The 21560-nt window shown below is 37.2% G+C and overlaps 1 protein-coding gene across 3 annotated transcripts in view; it reads left to right on the top strand.

Annotated features, from left to right (window-relative positions):
- The window catches only part of LOC136864219 (early endosome antigen 1), a 576229-nt gene that overhangs the window by 494211 nt on the left and 60458 nt on the right, over positions 1-21560 (top strand). For all 3 annotated transcript variants that reach the window (XM_067140939.2, XM_067140936.2, XM_067140937.2), the window contains 2 exons: positions 7104-7325; positions 16739-16924. In XM_067140939.2, the coding sequence (XP_066997040.2) occupies positions 7104-7325; positions 16739-16924 (408 nt within the window). The remainder of the gene's footprint in view (positions 1-7103; positions 7326-16738; positions 16925-21560) is intronic.

Genomic DNA, 21560 nt, shown 5'->3' with positions numbered 1-21560 from the left:
ACTCACAACAACGACAACAGGAACAACAACTACTGCTACTGCTACTGCTACTACTACTACTACTACTACTACTACTACTACTACTACTACTACTAATACTACTACTGAAAGAAAATGTTACAAGAACTACTACTAGTTTTAACGTTGTAAATCCAGCATCATCATGTACAAATCCACATACAACTGAAGTATTTCTAGTGCTTAACACTACGGCTTACAATAGTAGAGGTTGAGCTTACTACTAGCTTAACATTACTACACCGTCATATACATGTATCTATATATACCTACATTCTCGCAACCGAAGCAAATACTGGATCTTTAAGCTATTCTTCATTTTACGTTGGCGTTTGAAACCACATTGCCTGATGTTGAATATATCGCGCTGATCACCGGGAACTGGCAAGTTACTTCAATTGATCTACTCATCTTCAGCTTCAGCACGACTATATGGATCTTCATATGTGTTCGATTGTGTTATGTCTTCGTGCCTAACAGTGTATACAAGCTAGTTCATTTAACCGTTCTCCGCTTTTCATAAACATTGTAAGACTTTGCCTAACACTGCGTGTGCCATGCTGCCGCTCAGAAAATTATGCACTGTTTCTTTTAAGTGACTGACATTTTACTTCTTCTGAATTTTACAGTGTCTACCCCCATAATTTTTTATATCGTCTCTTCTACTGATCCGGAGTGAACTTGATCTTTTATTTTCTTTTTCCTATGCACTGTTTTTCATGTTTTAATTGGCTGATGATGACCTGGACTAGGGTCGAAACCGGTACCACTTCTGCTTATTATTAAATAAGAATGTAATCACTGCATTTCTTATTCATTGGTATTGAATAGGTTGAACCTCTTTATTTATTATTTCAATTTTTACTGTGATACTTTTCAATACGGAACAATGAAATTTTTATCTTTAAATGCACAAGCTAACCAAGCTAAACAAAAAGCCTTCTCTTACATGGGCCTTAAGATCAAGATCGCTAAATTAGGAAAATATAGACTTCCTAAAACAATGCATTTCCTATAATCTTACCCACAAATTTCTTCAAAGTTGTATCAGAAAAACCCATTCTTCTCCTCACATGTTAAACACCCAAAGAATAACCAACAAAATTTGGTTAAAAAATGAAATTTGTTTCTTATACAAGAAAAAAATCATTTTTAAACAACAGATTATATGAAACACATCTAGAAATTACTAATCTTCTCCCGAGTGCACAATGGAACCTCTTCCTAACTCAAGTAGATAATAAATTATTTCATGAATTGTCAATTAAGCAACAAACCTTGGAGAAAAAACTCAACATTCTTAAGAACAACTCTTCTTCACATAAATTCCAGATTAAGAACATTAACACACCCTCCAAAACCGCATCCTCCCATTGTAAATTTATCTAAAACAACTCTGAGTGATGATGAAAACTTAATTCTTTCGAAGGGCCTCAAACACAATTGGCCCAACCTCAACACTTTCAATGTAGCCACCAATGTAATTATTGAATCTGAAATAGCCATTAACAAAATGCCAGCAGATGAACAGGATGAAATCAGATATGAAGTAAAAAGAAAACTTGGAAAAATCTTCATTAACAATAACAAAAACACTTCTCTAAATAATAATATCAATAATTTAATTAAAGATAATAAACTCATTTTAGATCTTAAAAAGAATATCAATGACAATAATCTCATCATCACCAAATCTGATAAAGACAACACTACTGTCATAATGGAAAAAACTGTCTACTTAGATAAAACTAAATATTTTTCAATGACTTCTTTTTCTGTAGTAAAAAAAGACCCAACCACGAAAATCCAATGCCTACTTGAACAAACTTTAGAAAACACTTCCTTTCTTCTCACAGATCAAGAAAAAGCTAAATTAATAAATATGAACCCAAGCCTACCCACTGCCAAAGCCCTCCCAAAAATTCACAAAACTAACATTCCCATCCGTCCAATAATCAATTACAGACCCAGTCCCCTATGCAATACTTCTAAATTCATCCAAATATTTTTACTAAAAAACTATCGATTTTTATCCAACAAATCTCTCAAAAACACTTCTGAACTAATCAACAAATTAAAGAACTCTGATATCCAACCAAATTTTTCTCTCCATTCTTTTGACATTGTAAACATGTACCCTAGTATTCCAATTTCCAAATTATTCCCCATAATAAACAACAACCTAAACAAATTCAGTAACCTGAGTAAACTTGAAATTCAAGACTTCATGTCTATTTTAAAATTGGTTCTCAACAATAATTATTTTACCTTTGATAACACCATTTATCAACAAGATGGCTTGGCTATGGGCTCACCAGCTTCAGGCATTCTTGCTGAAATTTACCTTGACTTCTTAGAAAACACAAAAATTAATAATAATAATAATTTCTCCAACATCCTCTTTTGGGCCAGATTTGTCAATGACACATTAGTAATTTTAAATGAAGAATCAACCAGCGCAGCCTCTACACTTCTTCATCTCAACAACATAGACTCTAACATTAAATTCACCCTGAAATCAGAACACAACCAAACTCTTAATTTTCTAGACTTAACTATCGCTAGACACCCTTCTTTTTTATCTTACAAAATATTCAGGAAACCAAGCCAAACAGAAACCACAATACGACAAGATTCTTCGCACCCTCAAGCACATAAATGCGCTACTTATAACAGCTTAATTTTTTGTGCCTTCAACACCCCTATGTCTAAAAAAGATTTAAATAATGAATTAAACACCATCCGTAACATCGCTAAATTCAATGGCTATAACAACTCCTTCATAAACCGTATCATCAACAAATTCAAACACCGTCCTAAAACCACGTTATCTAAAGACATAACAAAACCAACTGCATTTTCCACTTTCACTTTCACTCAAGATGCTTATAAAATAACTAATGTTTTTAAAAAACACAACATGAAAATTTCTTTTAGAACTAACAATAGAAATTTTGATATTTTACACAACTCTAAATCACTAAATAAATCTAATGCTTTTTCTAAATCTGGAGTATACAGATTCAAATGTAACAACTGCAGCTTCTCCTACATCGGACAAACTGGCCGCAACTTCAATATCAGATACTCCGAACATATCAACGCCATTAAATACAACAGATTCTCCGCCATAGGACAACACATACAAGACTCCAAGCATAATTTCACCAATGTTGAAAAAGACATGAAAATACTTAAAATCATTAACACTACTGAAAATTGCTTTATTCACCTTGACCAATACTTCAACCCTAATTTCAATTTAAACAACATTTCTGAAAAACCCAACATTCTTTTCTACTTCCTAATTCTTCTTCTCAAAAATTCTAAATTTCAAAACTCCAATTCTATTTTCCATGCCTTACAACGTTCCTACCCACATTTTCTACCTCCAATAACCCACCCTCCTAACCCACCCTAAACTACCCCTCCATCTTCATATCTTATCCTTCCTCAACACCATTTAACTTCAATCTCTTTTATTCTTCTCTTATTCCACTATTCCTATTCCTCTTCCTCTATTAATTTCTCCTCTCTTTTCTTTTCACCTAAAAGAAAAAAGAACTGCCACCTTCATTTCGGTTCTTCTCATTCTAATTTAACTCTTGACTTGTGCTGACTTCGACTACTTCAATCACGACCTGAATTTTTACATTTAAAAAATAGCGCACTGTGCACATATGTTTTCATTTGTTTCCGGTATTGCGCTTTTTACTATATTTTTTCCTCTTCACAATTATTTTTTCACGTCAACTGTTCCAAAAATTCTACAGGATCACAATTACTTATTTAATTATATTGAATTTTATTACATGTATCTATATATACCTACATTCCCGCAACCGAAGCAAATACTGGATCTTTAAGCTATTCTTCATTTTACGTTGGCGTTTGAAACCACATTGCCTGATATTGAATATATCGCGCTGATCACCGGGAACTGGCAAGTTACTTCAATTGATCTACTCATCTTCAGCTTCAGCACAACTATGGATCTTCATATGTGTTCGATTGTGTTATGACTTTGTGCCTAACAGTGTATACAAGCTAGCTCATTTAACCGTTCTCCGCTTTTCATAAACATTATAAGACTTTGCCTAACACTGCGTGTGCCATACTGCCGCTTAGAAAATTACGCACTGTTTCTTTTAAGTGACTTACATTTTACTTCTTCTGAATTTTACAGTGTCTACCCCCGTCTTTTTTTATATCACCTCTTCTACTCATCCGGAGTGAACTTGATCTTTTATTTTCTTTTTCCTATGCATTGTTTTTCATGTTTTAATTGGCTGATGATGACCTGGACTAGGGTCGAAACCGGTACCACTTCTGCTTATTATTAAATAAGAATGTAATCGCTGCATTTCTTATTCATTGGTATTGAATAGGTCGAACCTCTTTATTTATTATTTCAATTTTAACTCTGATATACAAATTCACATGAACCTTAAGTATTTCAAAATTTTACACTATGGCTTACAGTAGATTGAGCAGCCGAATTATTAAATATTATCTTAGCATTGTAAACACAGCACGTTCATATACAAATTCACACATACCTTAAATAATTCTGATGTGTTAATTCTACAATTTACAGTGGGTTGAGCGTTACATTCAAATATGATACCATGACGTATAAATTTACACACACTTTACAGAATGCTGGAGTCTATTCTTGAAACATCTTACATTTTTGAGAAAAGGTTCTACGACAGCTGGAGGTAAGGCAGCAGTTCCCAGGTGAAGGCACAGGGCTATATATCATTCATTAGGCCAGTCCTGGTATGTGGACCACCCATATGGCATACATACCAAACAGGACTCATTAAGGAACCTGAGATGATACAGCGAAAGGCTGCAAGATTTGTGCTGAATGATTTCGATCCTAGAAGTCATGTGACAAGTATGATAGAAAATCTTGGGTGGGAGACAGTGGGGACTAGAAGGAAGCGAACACAGTTAGGTGCCATGTATAATGCCTACATAAATAAGCCAGCTTGGGGAGAGTTGAACAGTTGACTAGAAAAACCCTGTTATATAATCAGGACAGATCATCCGCATAAAGTAAAAGGTAAATCGCAGAAAACTAATTATTGTAAATATTTGTTTGTAAACCAGGGAATTGTTTATTGGAATGCATTACCTGCAACTGTCTTAGAGCCTTTTCCAAAAAATGTAAGACCGAGCTCAATAGCTGCAGTCGCTTAAGTGCGGCCAGTATCCAGTATTCGGGAGACAGTAGGTTTGAACCCCACTGTCGGCAGCGCTGAAAATGGTTTTCCGTGGTTTCCCATTTTCACACCAGGCAAATGCTGGGGCTGTACCTTAATTAAGGCCACGGCCGCTTCCTTCCCACTCCTAGCCCTTCCCTATCCCATTGTCGCCATCAGACCTATCTGTGTCGGTGCGACGTAAAGCAACTAGCAAAAAAAAAAAAAAAAATATATATGTAAGATGCTTCAAGAATAGACTCCAGCATTCTGTAAATTATGTGTGAATTTCTATGTGATGGTGTCATATTTTAATGCAGTGGTCAACCCACTGTGAATTGTAGTATTAAGGCATCTGAATTATTTAAGATGCGTGAATGTTTATACAAACATTCTGTATTTCTACTTTGAGGCAATGTTATGCCATTTTACAGCAGAATTTGTAAATGCAATATTACTTTAAGAAGATATGAAGTAAATACGATAGAAATATGACTGACAGTAATTTAGTCTAATTTCTCAAAATATTGGACATATTGAAATTATTGAAAATTCACTCTGCGTCCCAGACAGGTGGTTAATATGTAGGGCACATCCAGGAAGAGGAGAATATCTGATCACCATGTCTCTGAGGATGGTGTTTATAAGATTACGTTAAACCACGTTTAATCGAGCCTGGCGTTTTGAGGTGGATCTCAATACATCAGGTGTATGCATAAGTTTTTTCCGGTTTCACTAAGAGATGGCACCAGTGAATGGTACACACCGTATGAACTTGTCACATACATCAGTTTGTTCATCTGACATTAATCTACCAACACACATAAGGTGAGTCCACCAAACACTAGCATCTGTGTTGTATCGTTTAGTGATCATGTCGACGTTTGCTTTTCTTATTTAATCAATAGGAAAAGGCTGTGGAAATTCATTGTTGCTGGTAGAAATATATGGTGAACATGCTCCATCGATTAGAACATGTGAGACATGGTTTCGAAAATTTGAAGGTGGCAAGAAGATATTGCTTTGTGTCTGGTGGTACCAGAGTGGTATTGTATATTATGAACTCTTGAAGCCCGGCAAAACCGTTAATGCGCAACGCTATCACCAGCAAATGATAAATCGCGCATTGATCGAAAGGTGACCGGAATGGGCTAAAAATATGGGAAAGTGGTTTTGTTACACCACAGTCCGTTGTCTCACACAGCAAAACCAGTGAAAGACACCTTGAAATTGCTTGGATGGAACATCTTTCAACAAGATGGAAGGCCCTAATAATTGAATGAAATATATTTCTTGCGGGACATCCTTCCGCACTTGCTGTACTCCCCTGACCTGGTGTCATCTATCACCTCTTCGCATGAATGAGGCACATGCTTGCAGAGCAGCACTTCAGCAATTTCAAGGAAGTTGGAAAATGGCTCAACGAATGGTTTACTGCAAAAGACAAGCAGTTTCTCTGACATGGTATTCATAACTTACCTGAAAGATGGGCGAAGTGTGTAGAAGCCGATGGCCAATATTTTGAATTTAAAACAATGAATTTCTCTTGAAAATTACTTATTTACTTTACCACAAAAACCAGCAAAAATTTATGCATACACCTCATAGAGTAGCTTTTGCCACATGTATTGTTTTTGTGTTGAATGGAGTAACCCTCATCATACTATATTCCATTTGTCACACTAATTTATATCTTAGCAGATATTAATAGAGACTGCTGTTTCCATTGTATACCAGTTTCTGAACATTTTTTTTGTTTTGGAGGCTTTTAACTAATAAGCAATTACCTAGCTGTGAATGAAATGATTCTCTATCCATATTAATGCTTTGTATGTATATATGTGAAACATATAAAAAAGACATTATTTTCTGCAGGAAAAGGTGAAGCTGACTGAAGAAGTTTTAGCTCTAACAGAGAAACTGAAGGCAACAGAGAGCCAGCTTCAAATTGTGGGAGTTCAAAGAGCTTCTCTTGAAACCAGTCTGTTTGAGGTACATAAAAGCATGGCTGAGTTGGAGAGTGAGAAGAAAGATATGGAGGAGGAGAAGAGAAATGAAATCTCTTCCTTAAGAGATATGGTTAAAGCAAAATCTGAGGTTAGATATTTTAATTTCTTTTGCTACACGCTTTCTTTAATTATTGCTAATTGTTTTTTTAATAGATTTCATTAATTATGATTCTTGTAATTTTTTCTCTAAGTAAAACTTCTATTTCTTAAATCACTATCCCGTGTAATATGCTCCTTTCCCGTCATTTCTTGAAGTCACATAAGAACCTGTGTGAGTTTTCCTGTATAAAGCACTACATTTTGATCTGCTATGAAGGATTAAGCAAATTTATTTCATGACGAATGTAGGGTAAAAGTCCCATTTATGCTGCGTTATCATAATGACTGTATAATTAGAGAATGATTCCCATCCTGTGGCAGTACTTTTGCAATAGGATGTTCTCTACGCTATTTACAAGTTCACGGTTGACTCATCTGATGGAAACAAGGAGTTGAATCTGGTTGAAAATTCAGTACTCGAAACTCAAACACCATTAAACTACAAATTGTTGATATGTATTTAGTTAAAAAATTAATATACTATGAACCTGAACTAAATTTCCCTTATAATGTGTGTTCTATGGCTTCCAGTATTACCCCATTATACTATATACATTATTAGTTTCATATAGTAGGCTTAAATACAAATATCAAGCATGTTGGATCATGTAGCTGTGAGCTTGGATTCAGGAGATGGTGGGTTTGATCCCCATTGTTGGCAACCTGGAAGCTTGTTTTCCAAGGTTTTCCATTTTTACACCTTACAAATGCTTGGGCTGTACCTAAATTATTGTTATGGTTGATTCCTTCGTAACCTGAGCCCTATCTTATCTCTTCGCTGCCATAAGACCTATGCATGTCAGTGTAGTGTAAAACAAACAGAAAGAAGACATATTTATTTAATTTGTTCATTACCACATATCATAAGTCTAATTTCCATTGCATTTGTGGTGATTCCTATTAGAGTTGCTTTCCTGCTTAATGCACATTTTTTATCTGTTCCTTTGAAATTGTCTGAAAGTTCTACTGTGCAGTATATCTATATATGATTTGAAAAGAAATACCTTTCTTCCTACTAGGTTGTCTTCTTAAAAATTGTGATTTTCATGCCATATGGACTAGCTATGTAATGTGGTTGTGTGTTCGAGGTAAAGTGTAATTCCAATATAAATGATCTGTTATTGCAAATGATTTTTCCACCTAACTCATTCTTGGTTTATCAACGTTTTGCCCCAGTGTGCCAATTTGGGTTCAGTAATCGGTAACTATCATACCTACCAAGACGCATGGCTACTGCATATAGTGGAGTCCACTGCGTAGGCTACTTTGTGTCACTAGTATCTCTATACGAAGGTAAAGAGGTCGAATGCTAGCGTAGGGAGTTGCAATTTAAGAGTGCTGTAAAGCAAGAGACCATATCAGTAAATTTCCTGGCATATTAAAGAACTCCTTTCAGACCAAAACTTTGGTAACCTAGTATCTCTTTTTTGACCATCAAGTGTTATGTATATGTGATGATGTTATTCATTCTTCGCGTTCTACATTTTTGTCTAAATTTCAAACGTTCTGGCTTTGGACAAAGATATCATTACAAATGTAACCTCTAGCGGGTACAAGTGCATACATTTAAAATTAGACAAGGAACATTAATTAATTAAAATCAAAGACAAATCAGGACAATCAGAAAAGAAAACCATGTGAAGTTGGAAGTGCTCGACAGAGGTGGAACTTAACCTTTTATGTTTGAGATCCCAAATAAGAAGTAGAAATTCTAAGAGAACCAACATTTATTTAAAACAATATAGAAAATTTAAATTAAATAATTTTAAAATATTAAGAAATCAAAAATAAAGAAGTATGGCAAATTAACATTCATTTACACAAATCTAAATTGCAAAAACACAAATAAAATTGGAGAATTCAAATAATTTACACTATTACTTCATAACCTACAAAATATTAATGTTTCAAAAATGTAGGATAGCTTCAAAGGTAGAAGTTAAAAGTAGGTCAACTGATCTGCTACACAGAGTGGATTACATGATATACTTGTACTGAAGGCACTTAAAATTTCAGAGTAACATAACCAAAAACCCTAGTGAAGGTTTCTCGTCGAATTAAGCTGTAGTCTAGTCCCATGTCTATGAGTATAAGCTTTAAAATTATATTAATTAAAAATTATAGTTTCAAAAATAGGCTTGAACTACAACAAATTTGAAAGGCAAAGTGTTTCACATTCGCGAATGAAAACCCTTATTAAAAAGTTAATAGACATAAGCGGGGAAACTCCTGCTGATAATAATTATATTAAGTCATTAAACCAAAAATCAAATAGTGCTTACCCCAAGACAGGCTCGAGCTCGCCAAGAAAAGGGAGCACACTGGACAACATATACGCGTGTGGAAACAGGAAAACAATCTGCAGATTTACAGAGGCAGTTAGCATGTAGGGTTCACCCCGTTAATTTCTATTAACCAATCTTTTTAAAACCTTATATATCTGCTGGAATGTTTATCCTTGATAAGTGCTTGAAACATCTCGTTATGGTGTGACCGGATGTATGAAGCGGGAACCCTTGCACATGCTTTAGAGCACATTCCACATATACACTAAACGATCTTGATAATAATGCACTGAACATTCACATTTGCCCAACCTAAAATAGAGCCAGGGCATAGAAAGTAAAATCAAAATCTTAAATCTTGAAATGAATTTGGGAGAGGGTGGCACATTACACATCACTGAATCTTGATGCACACTGACAAACAGGAGTGTTTTTACTTGCAGCCATCCATTTCCTGTTGTTGCCTTTAGCTCTTGCTGATTTGGCTGCAGAAATGCTGACTCCAGGGTTCGAGACCCATCTGATGTAAAGTTACAACAGAAGCTGCAGCTTCCTTCTCATTTCTGTATTGACTCTACTTTCGAATTTTGTACAGACTAGCCTCTTTTTTTTTTTTTTTCCCTGCAAGTGTAAATTTGAGATCCTCGAGTCAGAATGTATGATTAACTATTACTAAAAAGGAGTTCTCCTCTCCAAAATTGTAAGGTTTCTAACTTCAGTTATAAAGTTTTCTAAGCTTATGAGCACCTCCTGTGTAAATATCAGAGCTTCTAAGCTCTTAAGGAGATACTTTCCTTTGCTATACTGTTGTTGCTGTTGTAGAAAATATAAATCCATAGGAAAAGAATGAAATAAAAAATTTCATAGATTTTGTTAGCAATAATTAAACTTTGGTTTATGCTTTTTCCAGCCATTACTGGGCGAGTTGGCCATGTGCTTAGGAGCGTGCATCTGTGAGCTTGCATCCGGGAGCTAGTGGGTTCGAACCCCACTGTCGGCAGCCCTGAGGATGGTTTTCCGTAGTTTCCCATTTTCACACTAGGCAAAATACTGGGGCTGTACCTTAATTCAGGCCTTGGCCGCTTCCTTCCCATTCCTAGGCCTTTACTGTCCCATTGTTGCCACAAGACCTCTCTGTGTCGGTGCGACGTAAAGCAAATACCAAAAAAAAATTGTCCAGCCATTCACCCCTCACGCTTCTTTCACTCTCTGGACCACGGAAATTATAAGGGGAGAGAAACAAAATCAAAATAATAATAATAATAATAATAATAATAATAATAATAATAATAATAATAATAATATGATTTATGTGTCCCTCTAAATACTGTTATGGTTTTAAAGGATGCCAAGGTGTTTTGTCTTTTTTCCTCAGAAGTTCTTTTAAATCCCAGTAAATCTGTCAACACAAGTCTGACGTATAAGTACCTCCAAAATCCACTGGACTGAGCTAGGTTTGATCCTGCCACCTGGGCTCGGAAACCCATTGTTCTATTGTTTAGCTCATTCAGCTGCATAGTAGTGAAAGCTAAACAATGTTAAATTTACCTTAGAGTCGGCCCTGAATCAGTGCATAGATTCTTCAGATTTGATTCTCAAAGCAAAACTGAATGGAAATTGCATTTACTGACCCTTCAGGTCATCAGTTGCATCCTTGAAATGTTCCAGGAATCCAGTTCAGTTGTTCAGCAAGTTTTTGGTCAAAACCTTACATTGTTTGCATTGAATTTGTATTTTCCAGTATCACCATGACTGCCAAGAATTGCAAATGTAACAAGTTCAACATAGAGAACAAGCTGTTCCAGTCCCTGTTATAAAGACATTTAAATGATTACCATACCTAGTCCTCACCTTGTACCTAACAACAGATTTTTCAAGGAACAACTACAGCTGTTTCTACAGCATCTGCATAACATTAACACCAATATTCATTTCACTATGCAGACAGAAAATGAAGGAAAACTCCATGTCCTGGATGTTCTGGTAATGAAGATGGCCAATTTAAACTTGGGATGCACAGTGTACCAGATGCCAACCCACACAGACTGCTGTCTTCAGAAAATGTCAAATGATGGAGTGATTAAAATGCTAGCTGACCATGCAAGGAGAATTTGTCAACCACAGCCCTTAAATGAGGAGCTCAGCTACCTCAGTACGGCTCTACACGCTAACGGTTACAGCCATAACAATATCCAGCAAGCACTCCATCCCATATGTCCAACAATCTGGGAGGAAGACGAGGAGGGGCCATCAGCTAAAGCCTTTCTCCCTTATATTGAGAAGACAACTGATAGAATAGGGAAGCTACTGGAATCCATGGGGTAAAGACCATATGTAGGCCAACAAAGAAAATCCAGGAACTACTAAGGTCTGCTAAAGACAAGCGCCATTCTCTCTCCAGAGCAGGTGTCTACAAGACCCGGTGCAGCTGTGGCCAAGTATAGATAAGAACTATAATAAATGCAGCATCACCACACTACTGAAGGAGTACAACAGGCACAGCCGGCTGGGACAAGCAGAAATGTCATCAGTTGTTGAACACTCGCTGCTAGCAGGCCATGACACACAGTACAGCAACACCAAAGAACTGTCAACTACTGTGTCTTATCATGCCTAGCTACAAAAGGGAAGGTATTGAAATCCTGAAGCACTCCAACAGCTTCGATCATAAGGAGGAATCTGAACAGGTCTAAAAAGCCTGTTTTCCAGTCCTGAAAGCTTTAAATCCTGAAGGACTCGATGGCCACGGCAGACCAGAAAAAGACACAGGTGATCAGCTGCCTGTCTCCACCAAGGCAGGTCCCCTACGTCGAGCTCCTTAACGCTTCAGTCATTGGCCAAAAAACAACCAATCAGCAACCGTCCCTCCAGCATTGCGGACCAATAGGCGAGCAATAAGGTGGAATTTTCAGCACCACTCCATTCCACTGTGAGCTTCACAGCCTTCGAAGTCAGTTAGTTGCTTGTTGATGATGATGCTTATTGTTTAAAGGGGCCTAACATCGGTCATCGGCCCGAAGTCAGATGGAACCCTTGATAACACTGAATTCGGTCTTCAGTGAAATGTTGGGACTATCACATGCTTCTGGACCACGGCTTACAAGCCTGGAAAAGCAGACATTATTTATATCACCGGCTGTGAAATCCTCAACTACAATATTTATGGTGTTTAAACTTCCAGAAACTCTGTCTCTGAGAACTTTTCTTCATCAAAGGCTTGTTTCAGAGCAGTGTTAATGGAGTAGGCCATACAAGAGTAAGATTAAAAGTATTCTAGAGCCTTCTTTATACTGGAATCCTGGTCTGAAACAAATTATATTTCTGCAGATGTTCAACGAACTGCACCAACTCTGCAAGTCTTTCCACTATTCAGTGAATGTTATCTCCCGATTTATGTTCTTCAGGAAACGGCACAGTAAACAATTAATATATTTGTGCCCTTCAGTTACAGTTGATGAATTTTATAGTTACTGTAAAGTAATGTTTAATGTATGGGTCCAACCAGATGTCCTTTCTCATAGTGCAACCCTGATTTTCTACAGCTCAGTCAACTGCAGGCATAAGCTCATTTCACTGGTTATCCATTTCTTCACTCACATAGCACAATACCATGGAGCTCTGAGAAAGCACATCATCATGTTTCACAGGACCATATTCAAATTTGATGTGCCAGTCTGAGTGACTCAGATGGTTAAAGTACTGGTTTTCTGAGCCTACAGTGGTAGGTTCGATCCTGGCTCAGTTCAGTGGTGCTATGATACGTCATGCTCGTGTCGGTAGATTTAATGGCACGTAAAATAATTCTTGAAGCACAAAATTCTAGTACCTAGGTGCCTCAGAGTACCATAAAAGTAGTTGGTGGGATGTAAAACTAATAACATTAAATTATTACAATCTGATGTTAATTAGATATTGGTACATCTCTGAAATACCAGCAAACAGGATCATGTGTATGAACACAGATCTGTGGCATGAACTTTGATAACAATTTTTACAATTTCTCCCTGGCATGAGCAGGAATAATTTGGAGCCGTTGACTGACAAGAATTTTCCCTTTGTATAAGATGTTGTGGCAGTGAATGTCACCAGGGTAGAACATGTGATACGTTTCTGATTTCTGTATGTTCATTGCCTGACTCAGCTAAATAAACTTGGATCCATACATTAAAAGATTTCATCTTGTTGTATTAGAGTATTTGTAGCTTACTGTATCTTACTCTAGATGGTCTTCCTTGTCTCCCTTATAGTTGATTTTTCTGGTGCACTGAACATGAATTTATCTCAGAGTCCCTATTTATACAGGCAAAAAATTTCTCACATTTACTGCCAGTAGATTTAATTGAGTATACACCCATCCAGCCAGCACATACCTTGTCTTCAAATCTGAGCCACGTTCTTTACTCCAGAATGATTGAGTATGCATGGCTCCAGTTACAAACATCACATGAATATATTGCTGGATGTTTACAGCCATGAAATACATGGGAGTGATGAGCAGACTCATTCTATAGACATGATATGGGGTTTTGGGCTTATGCTGTATCAAGAAAACAAGGTGAAACTCTACGTTTTGCAGAGTTCGCTCTGCATATTCAGAAGAAAATCTCGACTGTTCCTGAGGAAGTCTTCTACAATAATGAGGGTTTGAATTTAAGATTGTTTTACGATTGGAGCTGTAGTATATATATACTGTATATATATGTTTATGTCATACTTTCATAATGTGTATACACCGGTTATGTCACCCCCCCCTCATCACACCATCTTATGTCATCCTCTGGTTTGCTGCACATACTTTCTTTTCATTCTTCAGCTTTGTTCTGTTCTATCCTGGTGTTTTTCACTGCATTGTATTATTTTAGTTTTTGTTTATTTCTTCTACCACATTCGTCCCTGATTCATCTGATGTCCTCTCTGTTAGTCCTCACACACACACACACACACACACACACACACACACACACACACGGTGTGATTAACATCTTAATTGGAGCTTAATGCTGTTGACAGCTCCCGCTTGGAGCGCTCTGCCAGCATACATCGAGCCACGTCGTGATGAACGAGCATATGACTACAGCTCCAGTCGTAAAACAATCTTAAATTCAAACCTTTATTATTGTAGAAGAGACCGAGCTCGATAGCTGCAGTCGCTTAAGTGCGGCCAGTGTCCAGTATTTGGGAAGATAATGGATTCGAACCCCACTGTCGGCAGTCCTGAAGATGGTTTTCCATGTTTTCCCATTTTCACATGAAGCAAATGCTGGGGCTGTACCTTAATTTAGGCCACAACCACTTCTTTCCCATTCCTAGCCCTTTCCTGTCCCACCATCACTATAAGACTTATCTGTGTCAGTGCGACGTAATGCAACTTACAAAAAAATATATTGTCGAAGACTTCCACGGGAACAGTCGAGATTTTCTTCTGAAGACGCGGAGCAAAGTTCTCTGCGAAACGTAAAGAGTTTCACCTTGTTTTCTTGACATGGCATAAGCCCAAATGTCCATATCATGTCTACAAATACGGGCCATGAAAACATTAATGTTAACAAACTCATTCTGTGTCTCCTTGATAACAAGTCTTCAAGAAGATAACTTGATAATTTACTTCAGATAGATTTCAGTTGTGTGTTTCTGTTCCTTGTTATAGGAAAGGCATGTGAAATCATAGTACTCCACTATGCTGTTTTTATGATTGCTACACACTTAAATTTCTTGAGTATCTACTTGCCCTTTCTGTACTTCATTTCTTCTGTTATGGGGCGAGTTGGCCGTGCAGTTAGGGGCACGCAGCTGTGAGCTCGCATCCGGGAGATAGTGGGTTCGAACCCCACTGTCAGCAGCCCTGAAGATAGTTTTCTGTTATTTCCCATTTTCACACCAGGCAAATGCTGGGGCTGTACCTTAAATAAGGCCACAGCCGCTTCCTTCTCATTCCTAGGCCTTTCCTCTTCCATCATCGCCATAAGTCCTATCTGTGTGGAAAATTCTAAATTCCCATGGAGGGAATTTAGAATTTTCCATTCGGAATTGCTAGGCAGGCAATAATTCCATTGTAGAGATTTATCTCCCATATGCAGTTATCAGACTGTACCTCTTATAAGGGCTTCTGATAAGTTCACCTGCATACACCCCAGCGTCAGTGGGTAGGGTCTGACACATCCCACTCTGATGAGCCAGTGTCAGACCTAAGACAAAACGCTGGTTAATAGAGCAAACTCCTGAAAAGCCTTACATCTGATATGTTTTTGACATAAGTCCTATGTGTGTCAGTGCGACGTAAAGCAAATAGCAAAGTTTCTTCTGTTCATTGATCTGGTCATAGGTGGTGAAATCCGAAAAATGTTACAGAAATTAAAGACCTGATTTCCATCCAGTACAAAATCATTATGTGAAGATAAGCAAAGGATGGCAGTCAATGTCCTGTTAGTATTTAGTACTAATGTCTGATGGGAACGATTAACATCACAGGATCAATGTGCAAGTTGGCTTTGCCGGGCTGAGTGGCTCAGACGGTTGAGGCGCTGGCCTACTGACCCCACCCAACTTGGCAGGTCCGATCCCGGCTCAGTCCGGTGATATTTGAAGGTGCTCAAATGTCAGCCTCATGTCAGTAGATTTACTGGCATGTAAAAGAACTCCTGCGGGACAAAATTCCAGCACCTCGGCGTCTCCGAAAACTGTAAAAGTAGTTAGTGGGACGTAAAGCAAGTAGCATTATTATTATTATTATTATTATTATTATTATTATTATTATTATTATTATTACAAGTTGACTGCGCAGTTCAGGTCATGTAGCTGTTCACATGAATTTGGGAGATGGTGGGTTTGTACTGCACTATTGACAGCCATCAAGAGAGATTTCTGTGGTTTCCCATTTTCATGCCAGGCAGATTCTTGGGCTATGCAATAATTAAGGCCTTCGTTGTTTCCTTCCCAGTCTTAGCCCTTTCCTCTCCCATTGTTGCCAAAAACCTGCCATAGTTCAGGGGATGTTAAACAATCCCCTGAAAAATTCTTAGAATGAAATAAAATATGCCAAGGATTTTTTTTGTGATTTTTTTTAAATTGTAATTTGTATTGTTATTGTATACGTATTTCCCTTTTCTGTTGTGTTTAGACCTTAGAGAAACGTGAAGAAGCAGTAAAAATTCTTATGGCGGAGAAACTATCTTTAACTGAAAAGCTGCTAACAGATCAACAGTTACATAATGAAGAAGTGAAGAAAGTCAAAGAACAATGTGAAAAACTTCAAAATGAGCTGGCTGAATGGATTCGGTGCAAGGATGACCTTGAAACTGATTTGGTGAGTATCAGTCTTGTAAATTGACATGTAGCTTGCATAAGGATGACTTTGAAGCTCAGTATAGATATAGAAATATATATGTTGAAAGAAGCACACAGCAGAGTGAAGTGACGATCCTGCTAGGCAAAGTGATACATTTGCACACAGATCACTGAGCTGGGCTACCTGAAGAATTGCCATGGACTTGGGTACAATAGACAAGATACAGAGAAAATATGCTGGTCTAAAAGGGAAATTGGGGAGGAACATAAGGAGAAACAGTAATTCGAAATTGCTCAACAACTCATGTATTAACAAGAATACATTTTTTTAACATACATGAAATTTCTTAATAACTAATGCCAGATTACACAAATTTGACTCAGTTCAGGTGGTGATTATTGTTTTAAGAGGAAGTACAACTGGGCAACCATCCTCTATATAACACTAATCAGGGAGAAAAAAGGAAGGGATCCGATACTTCGAAAAATGAAAGTAATGGGCAAAGGAAGACAAGGGCCACGAAGGGCGTGAAAATGGAAGACTCCCTAGGCCTCCATACGTAATACCGTCGGGGTCTGAAAAGAACAAGAGTTGACCAAGGGAGGTCGGATAGGATAGATGATGGTGAGGAGACTGGCACAAGTAAGTGGAAGCAATGCCAGAACTCAGCTAAGGGCCCCATGGTCGCCAACCCAGCTCGAAAGTTCAGAGACCCTGGGGCCCCTTTAGTCGCCTCTTACGACAGGCAGGGGATGCCGTGGGTGTTATTCTACTGCTCCCACCCACAGGTGTACTCAGTTCATGGAGCAATAATAAGAGAGCAAACAATACCTGTCATGTTTACAAATAAACTTTATACAAATCAGATAGTCCCATAAGGGAAATGATTGAGAGTTACAATAGTTTTCTTTGATTACATACAGTGCAGAGATACTATACGTGTAGTATAAAATAATTCTGCCTAATATTTAAGAGACAAACACATTACCAAATCTTTAAATTTAACCATAAGAGAGGCCACTGCTAGGGATGTTTCTCTTAACTGCACAATATCTTTACACAATTCTCCCAGCAGTACATTCATAAATCCAAATTTAATAATACAAAGCCTAAATAAGAGTGTCAAAAGAAGAAGTTGACTCTAAGATAAGTAAGGAGGCAATCCAAAAGGAATAAGTCATACTTCATAACGACGTCACATGTGTAAGTACAATATAGACTGAAACAGTTTGAAAAGTGAAAAGAAATTAATCTTGTTCACTACAGCTTACCATGCTAGATTCAGTGACAAACATGATCTTCTTAATATTTAGTGATGGGCAATGCTCTCGCTCGAGAATCTTGAGACTCGCACAAGAATCTTGAGACTGATTCTCTTGTGCTACAATCTGTGTGATGTCCCAGTAACTACAAGTGTAAGCTTGATAGTATAATGTGACCATAGAATGTCAGCAGAGAGCAAGAGACACCCCAGGGATGCTGTCACAGGTGAACAATATAGTGGAAGTGGAAAGTGTTTTTGAAGACTTTATTCGTAAAGTATGATATAATGTTTTATTTGTAGTGACCTAACCTGTACTGTGTAATATCTGTAACATATGTATTTGTAAATAGTAGATTTCTATTCTGTACTTACTGGAAGTATCTAGAAAATTGTGGAACAGGGTGTGTGCCTTTTGTGGGTTATGTTTTCTAGAAGGAATTTTCTAACTATTCTGGAAATGGAAGATTCACGAACGTGTGTATTTGAGAATGTTAGTTAAAGTTCACGACGGGAGTAGGAATTGTGATTGGTGAACCTAGGAGGGGATAGGCGGACTCATACATTCTGATTGGCTACTCCAAGGCCAGAGTTTTCCTATGTATAGTGAGCGAGGCAGCGTTTGCGATAATTTGGTCTTGTCTTGGCCTGATCTGCCTTTAGTCTGTGTTGGTCTGCGTTGTGTGCGACGCCTCGTTTCCAGGATGGTGCAGCTTCGGGTAAGCACTCTTACTTTCCGTTCCGGTTAAAATTTCCGTAATGTTCGGTTCCTATTTCGTATAAGAGTCTGCCCTAGCCTAACCTAGATTCGCCAAATTAATTATTTACGACGCCTTAGTTTTTCTGCTGGGGTTTCCAGTTTGTTTTCGAGGCATTCCCATTTCTTATTTCACTAAATATGTAGATTGTAATTTAATACATTTACCTTGGGGTTTGCCTCTGGTAGTTCAGTGTCACTTGATGTACGAGTTTAGGAGAATACTTTCACTTTACTGTAAATTGTAATTGCGTTTAACCTACTATCTTGCATTGTACTACTCGATTTGTAACTACTTGTATAGTTGGTTTGAAGTTCGAAACTCGGAGTGAAGCCCATTATCAAAGAACTTCTAAGATATGTGTATCACGGAGTATAGTAGTTCGTAAGTTGTGATTTGGTGGATTTTGTTCAGAATGCATTTGTAAAATTTCCTTTGTAAATAATATTTTTCAAATTTAAGGATCACGGCGATTCATTTTGGAATCTGCAATCTAAGCCATGTCCATGCCCTCGGTAGGTCCTGCCTGTTTCCACTTTCCTGGTTTATTATCCACTAGTTGGCCCTACTGATATTTCGTATTATGTTTTGGTTGGCTGAGATCCACGTAGGCCAGCTGATGTTTCTCTGAGTGTGTAGTGTTTTCTGATAGTGCGTAGTTGCTCTTACTTCCCTCCTTTATTGTGTTTATTACTTGTTTCGTGTAACCACCGTAGTAAAGGTAACATATGGGGTGGAAGCCTGCTGGGCCCATAACCCAGCGGTCCGTGGATCGTAACCACGAAAATGGCGACATAAATAAAAACTTTACACAGAATTTATTCAAGAATAAAAATGAAAATTTGCCCTCATGACTAACTATGATGATGAAGATGATCACTACGTTAAATTGAATTTTAATTAAGCTCTTGAGGTAACATAAAAATAGTTCAAACAAATGGGATGGTACAGGCAAATTTCATCCTAATATTTCTAACTGAATTGATTTGTGACAATAATTTCAATCTTGTTTATTCTAAATAATGAAATTATTTTATTATTTCTTGAGAAATTAGGCTGTCGAGGTAAAATTCTTGAACAAATCTGAAAAATACATTGAATAATTGTAAGAGAATTGAAATATAAATAAATGTTATATAAAAATATTTAAACATTCAAAGTACTTGATTTTCTTGTAATGGAAATTTGACTTGAAATTACATCGTGGGAATTTACAAATTAATTTTAATAAACTATTTATGGTAGTTTTATTTGAAAATGCTTCCAAGTAGTCAAAATTAAACCGAGACATTAACTATATATCTGTTCAGAATAGATTATCAATTAATTAATCATTTAACATTAAGTGGTCACTTCAAGTCAACTGAAATAAAATAAATATTTCTTCTAATGACCAAAATTAATCATCAACGCTGGAACATGGACAACAACATGGATCATAATCCCCTACACATTGGAACACACATAAATCTGCCCAGATGGCATACACATATGTCTAAATAAATTACTCTTTACTAATTACATCTCCAACGACTACAAATGTACCACAATTCTACAATTCACCTACTAAGACTAATGTACCGAAGAAATACACTACAATATCTACGTGTCATAAAATCACTACTCACACTCTCCATTCAATTTTACTCTGAAGTGGCAGTACAAATGATGAACATGAAATTTAGCACATGGTCCTGGGTTCGAGTGATAATGAATTGAGTTCACTTTAAATTGAACTAACACATATTTTGATTTATTACAGTAGTATGGAAGAATCTATGCCATAATCCAAATAGTTCTTGGTAATTAGCCAACAAATACACTAGTAGACTTGACAACTGTCAGTAACTTCACATCAGGATAATTTGAGACATGATTTTATTACCACTTGTATGACCCAATTTCACATTGACACGTGCACTCATATTTACTGCAGATAGCACTGTTAACTTCTGATGATATAATGTTCCACTATCCTTTTCATTTATCAGGTGAGAGTCAGCTGTTAGGAGTGCATGGTTTTATTATTTTCTTTTGTACCGGGTGGCTCTGTCTGCTCCCAAGCTGCACAAGTAAAACAAATGAAACCTCGCTTGTCATGGTCAAGGCACACCATGTCACGCCGACAAAAGACAGAGACCAGGTGACGCACACTCGAATAAATCAATAAATTATCTTCTCATAAGAAGCATACTGTCACAATATCATAAGCAGTTATAGCGTAAAATAACGTTCTCCTAAGGAAACCTGTGTGCCGATAAATTTTGTCAAATGCCTGGAAAAGTATTGCATGTTCAACTATGAACCCCTTAATACCATTAACAAAGGTGAAAACAGAATGTCAGTGTAACTCTGAATAACCCTGCATAGTTTGGGAATAACTGTAGATAAGATGTACACCTACCAGGATACTAGAGGCGTGTGAGATGGGGCAAGAGGTGCCTTGCTACAAATGCAACCACCATTACACATGAGTGGAAGGTGTAATCTAAAATGCATGAGTTTTCTTCAGTTCTTTCGACATGGTAGTGTTGGGCAATGCTCTCGAGACCAATTCTCCTGTGCTGTGATCTGTGCGATGTCCCAGTAACTACAAGCGTAACCTTGATAGTATATCACCAGCAGTTCTTTACGG

Source organism: Anabrus simplex, chromosome 2 (genome assembly GCF_040414725.1).
Source record: "Anabrus simplex isolate iqAnaSimp1 chromosome 2, ASM4041472v1, whole genome shotgun sequence".
NCBI classification, from domain to species: domain Eukaryota; kingdom Metazoa; phylum Arthropoda; class Insecta; order Orthoptera; family Tettigoniidae; genus Anabrus; species Anabrus simplex.
Note: the sequence above shows the minus strand (reverse complement) of the source record. Positions and strands in the feature narration are given on the sequence as shown.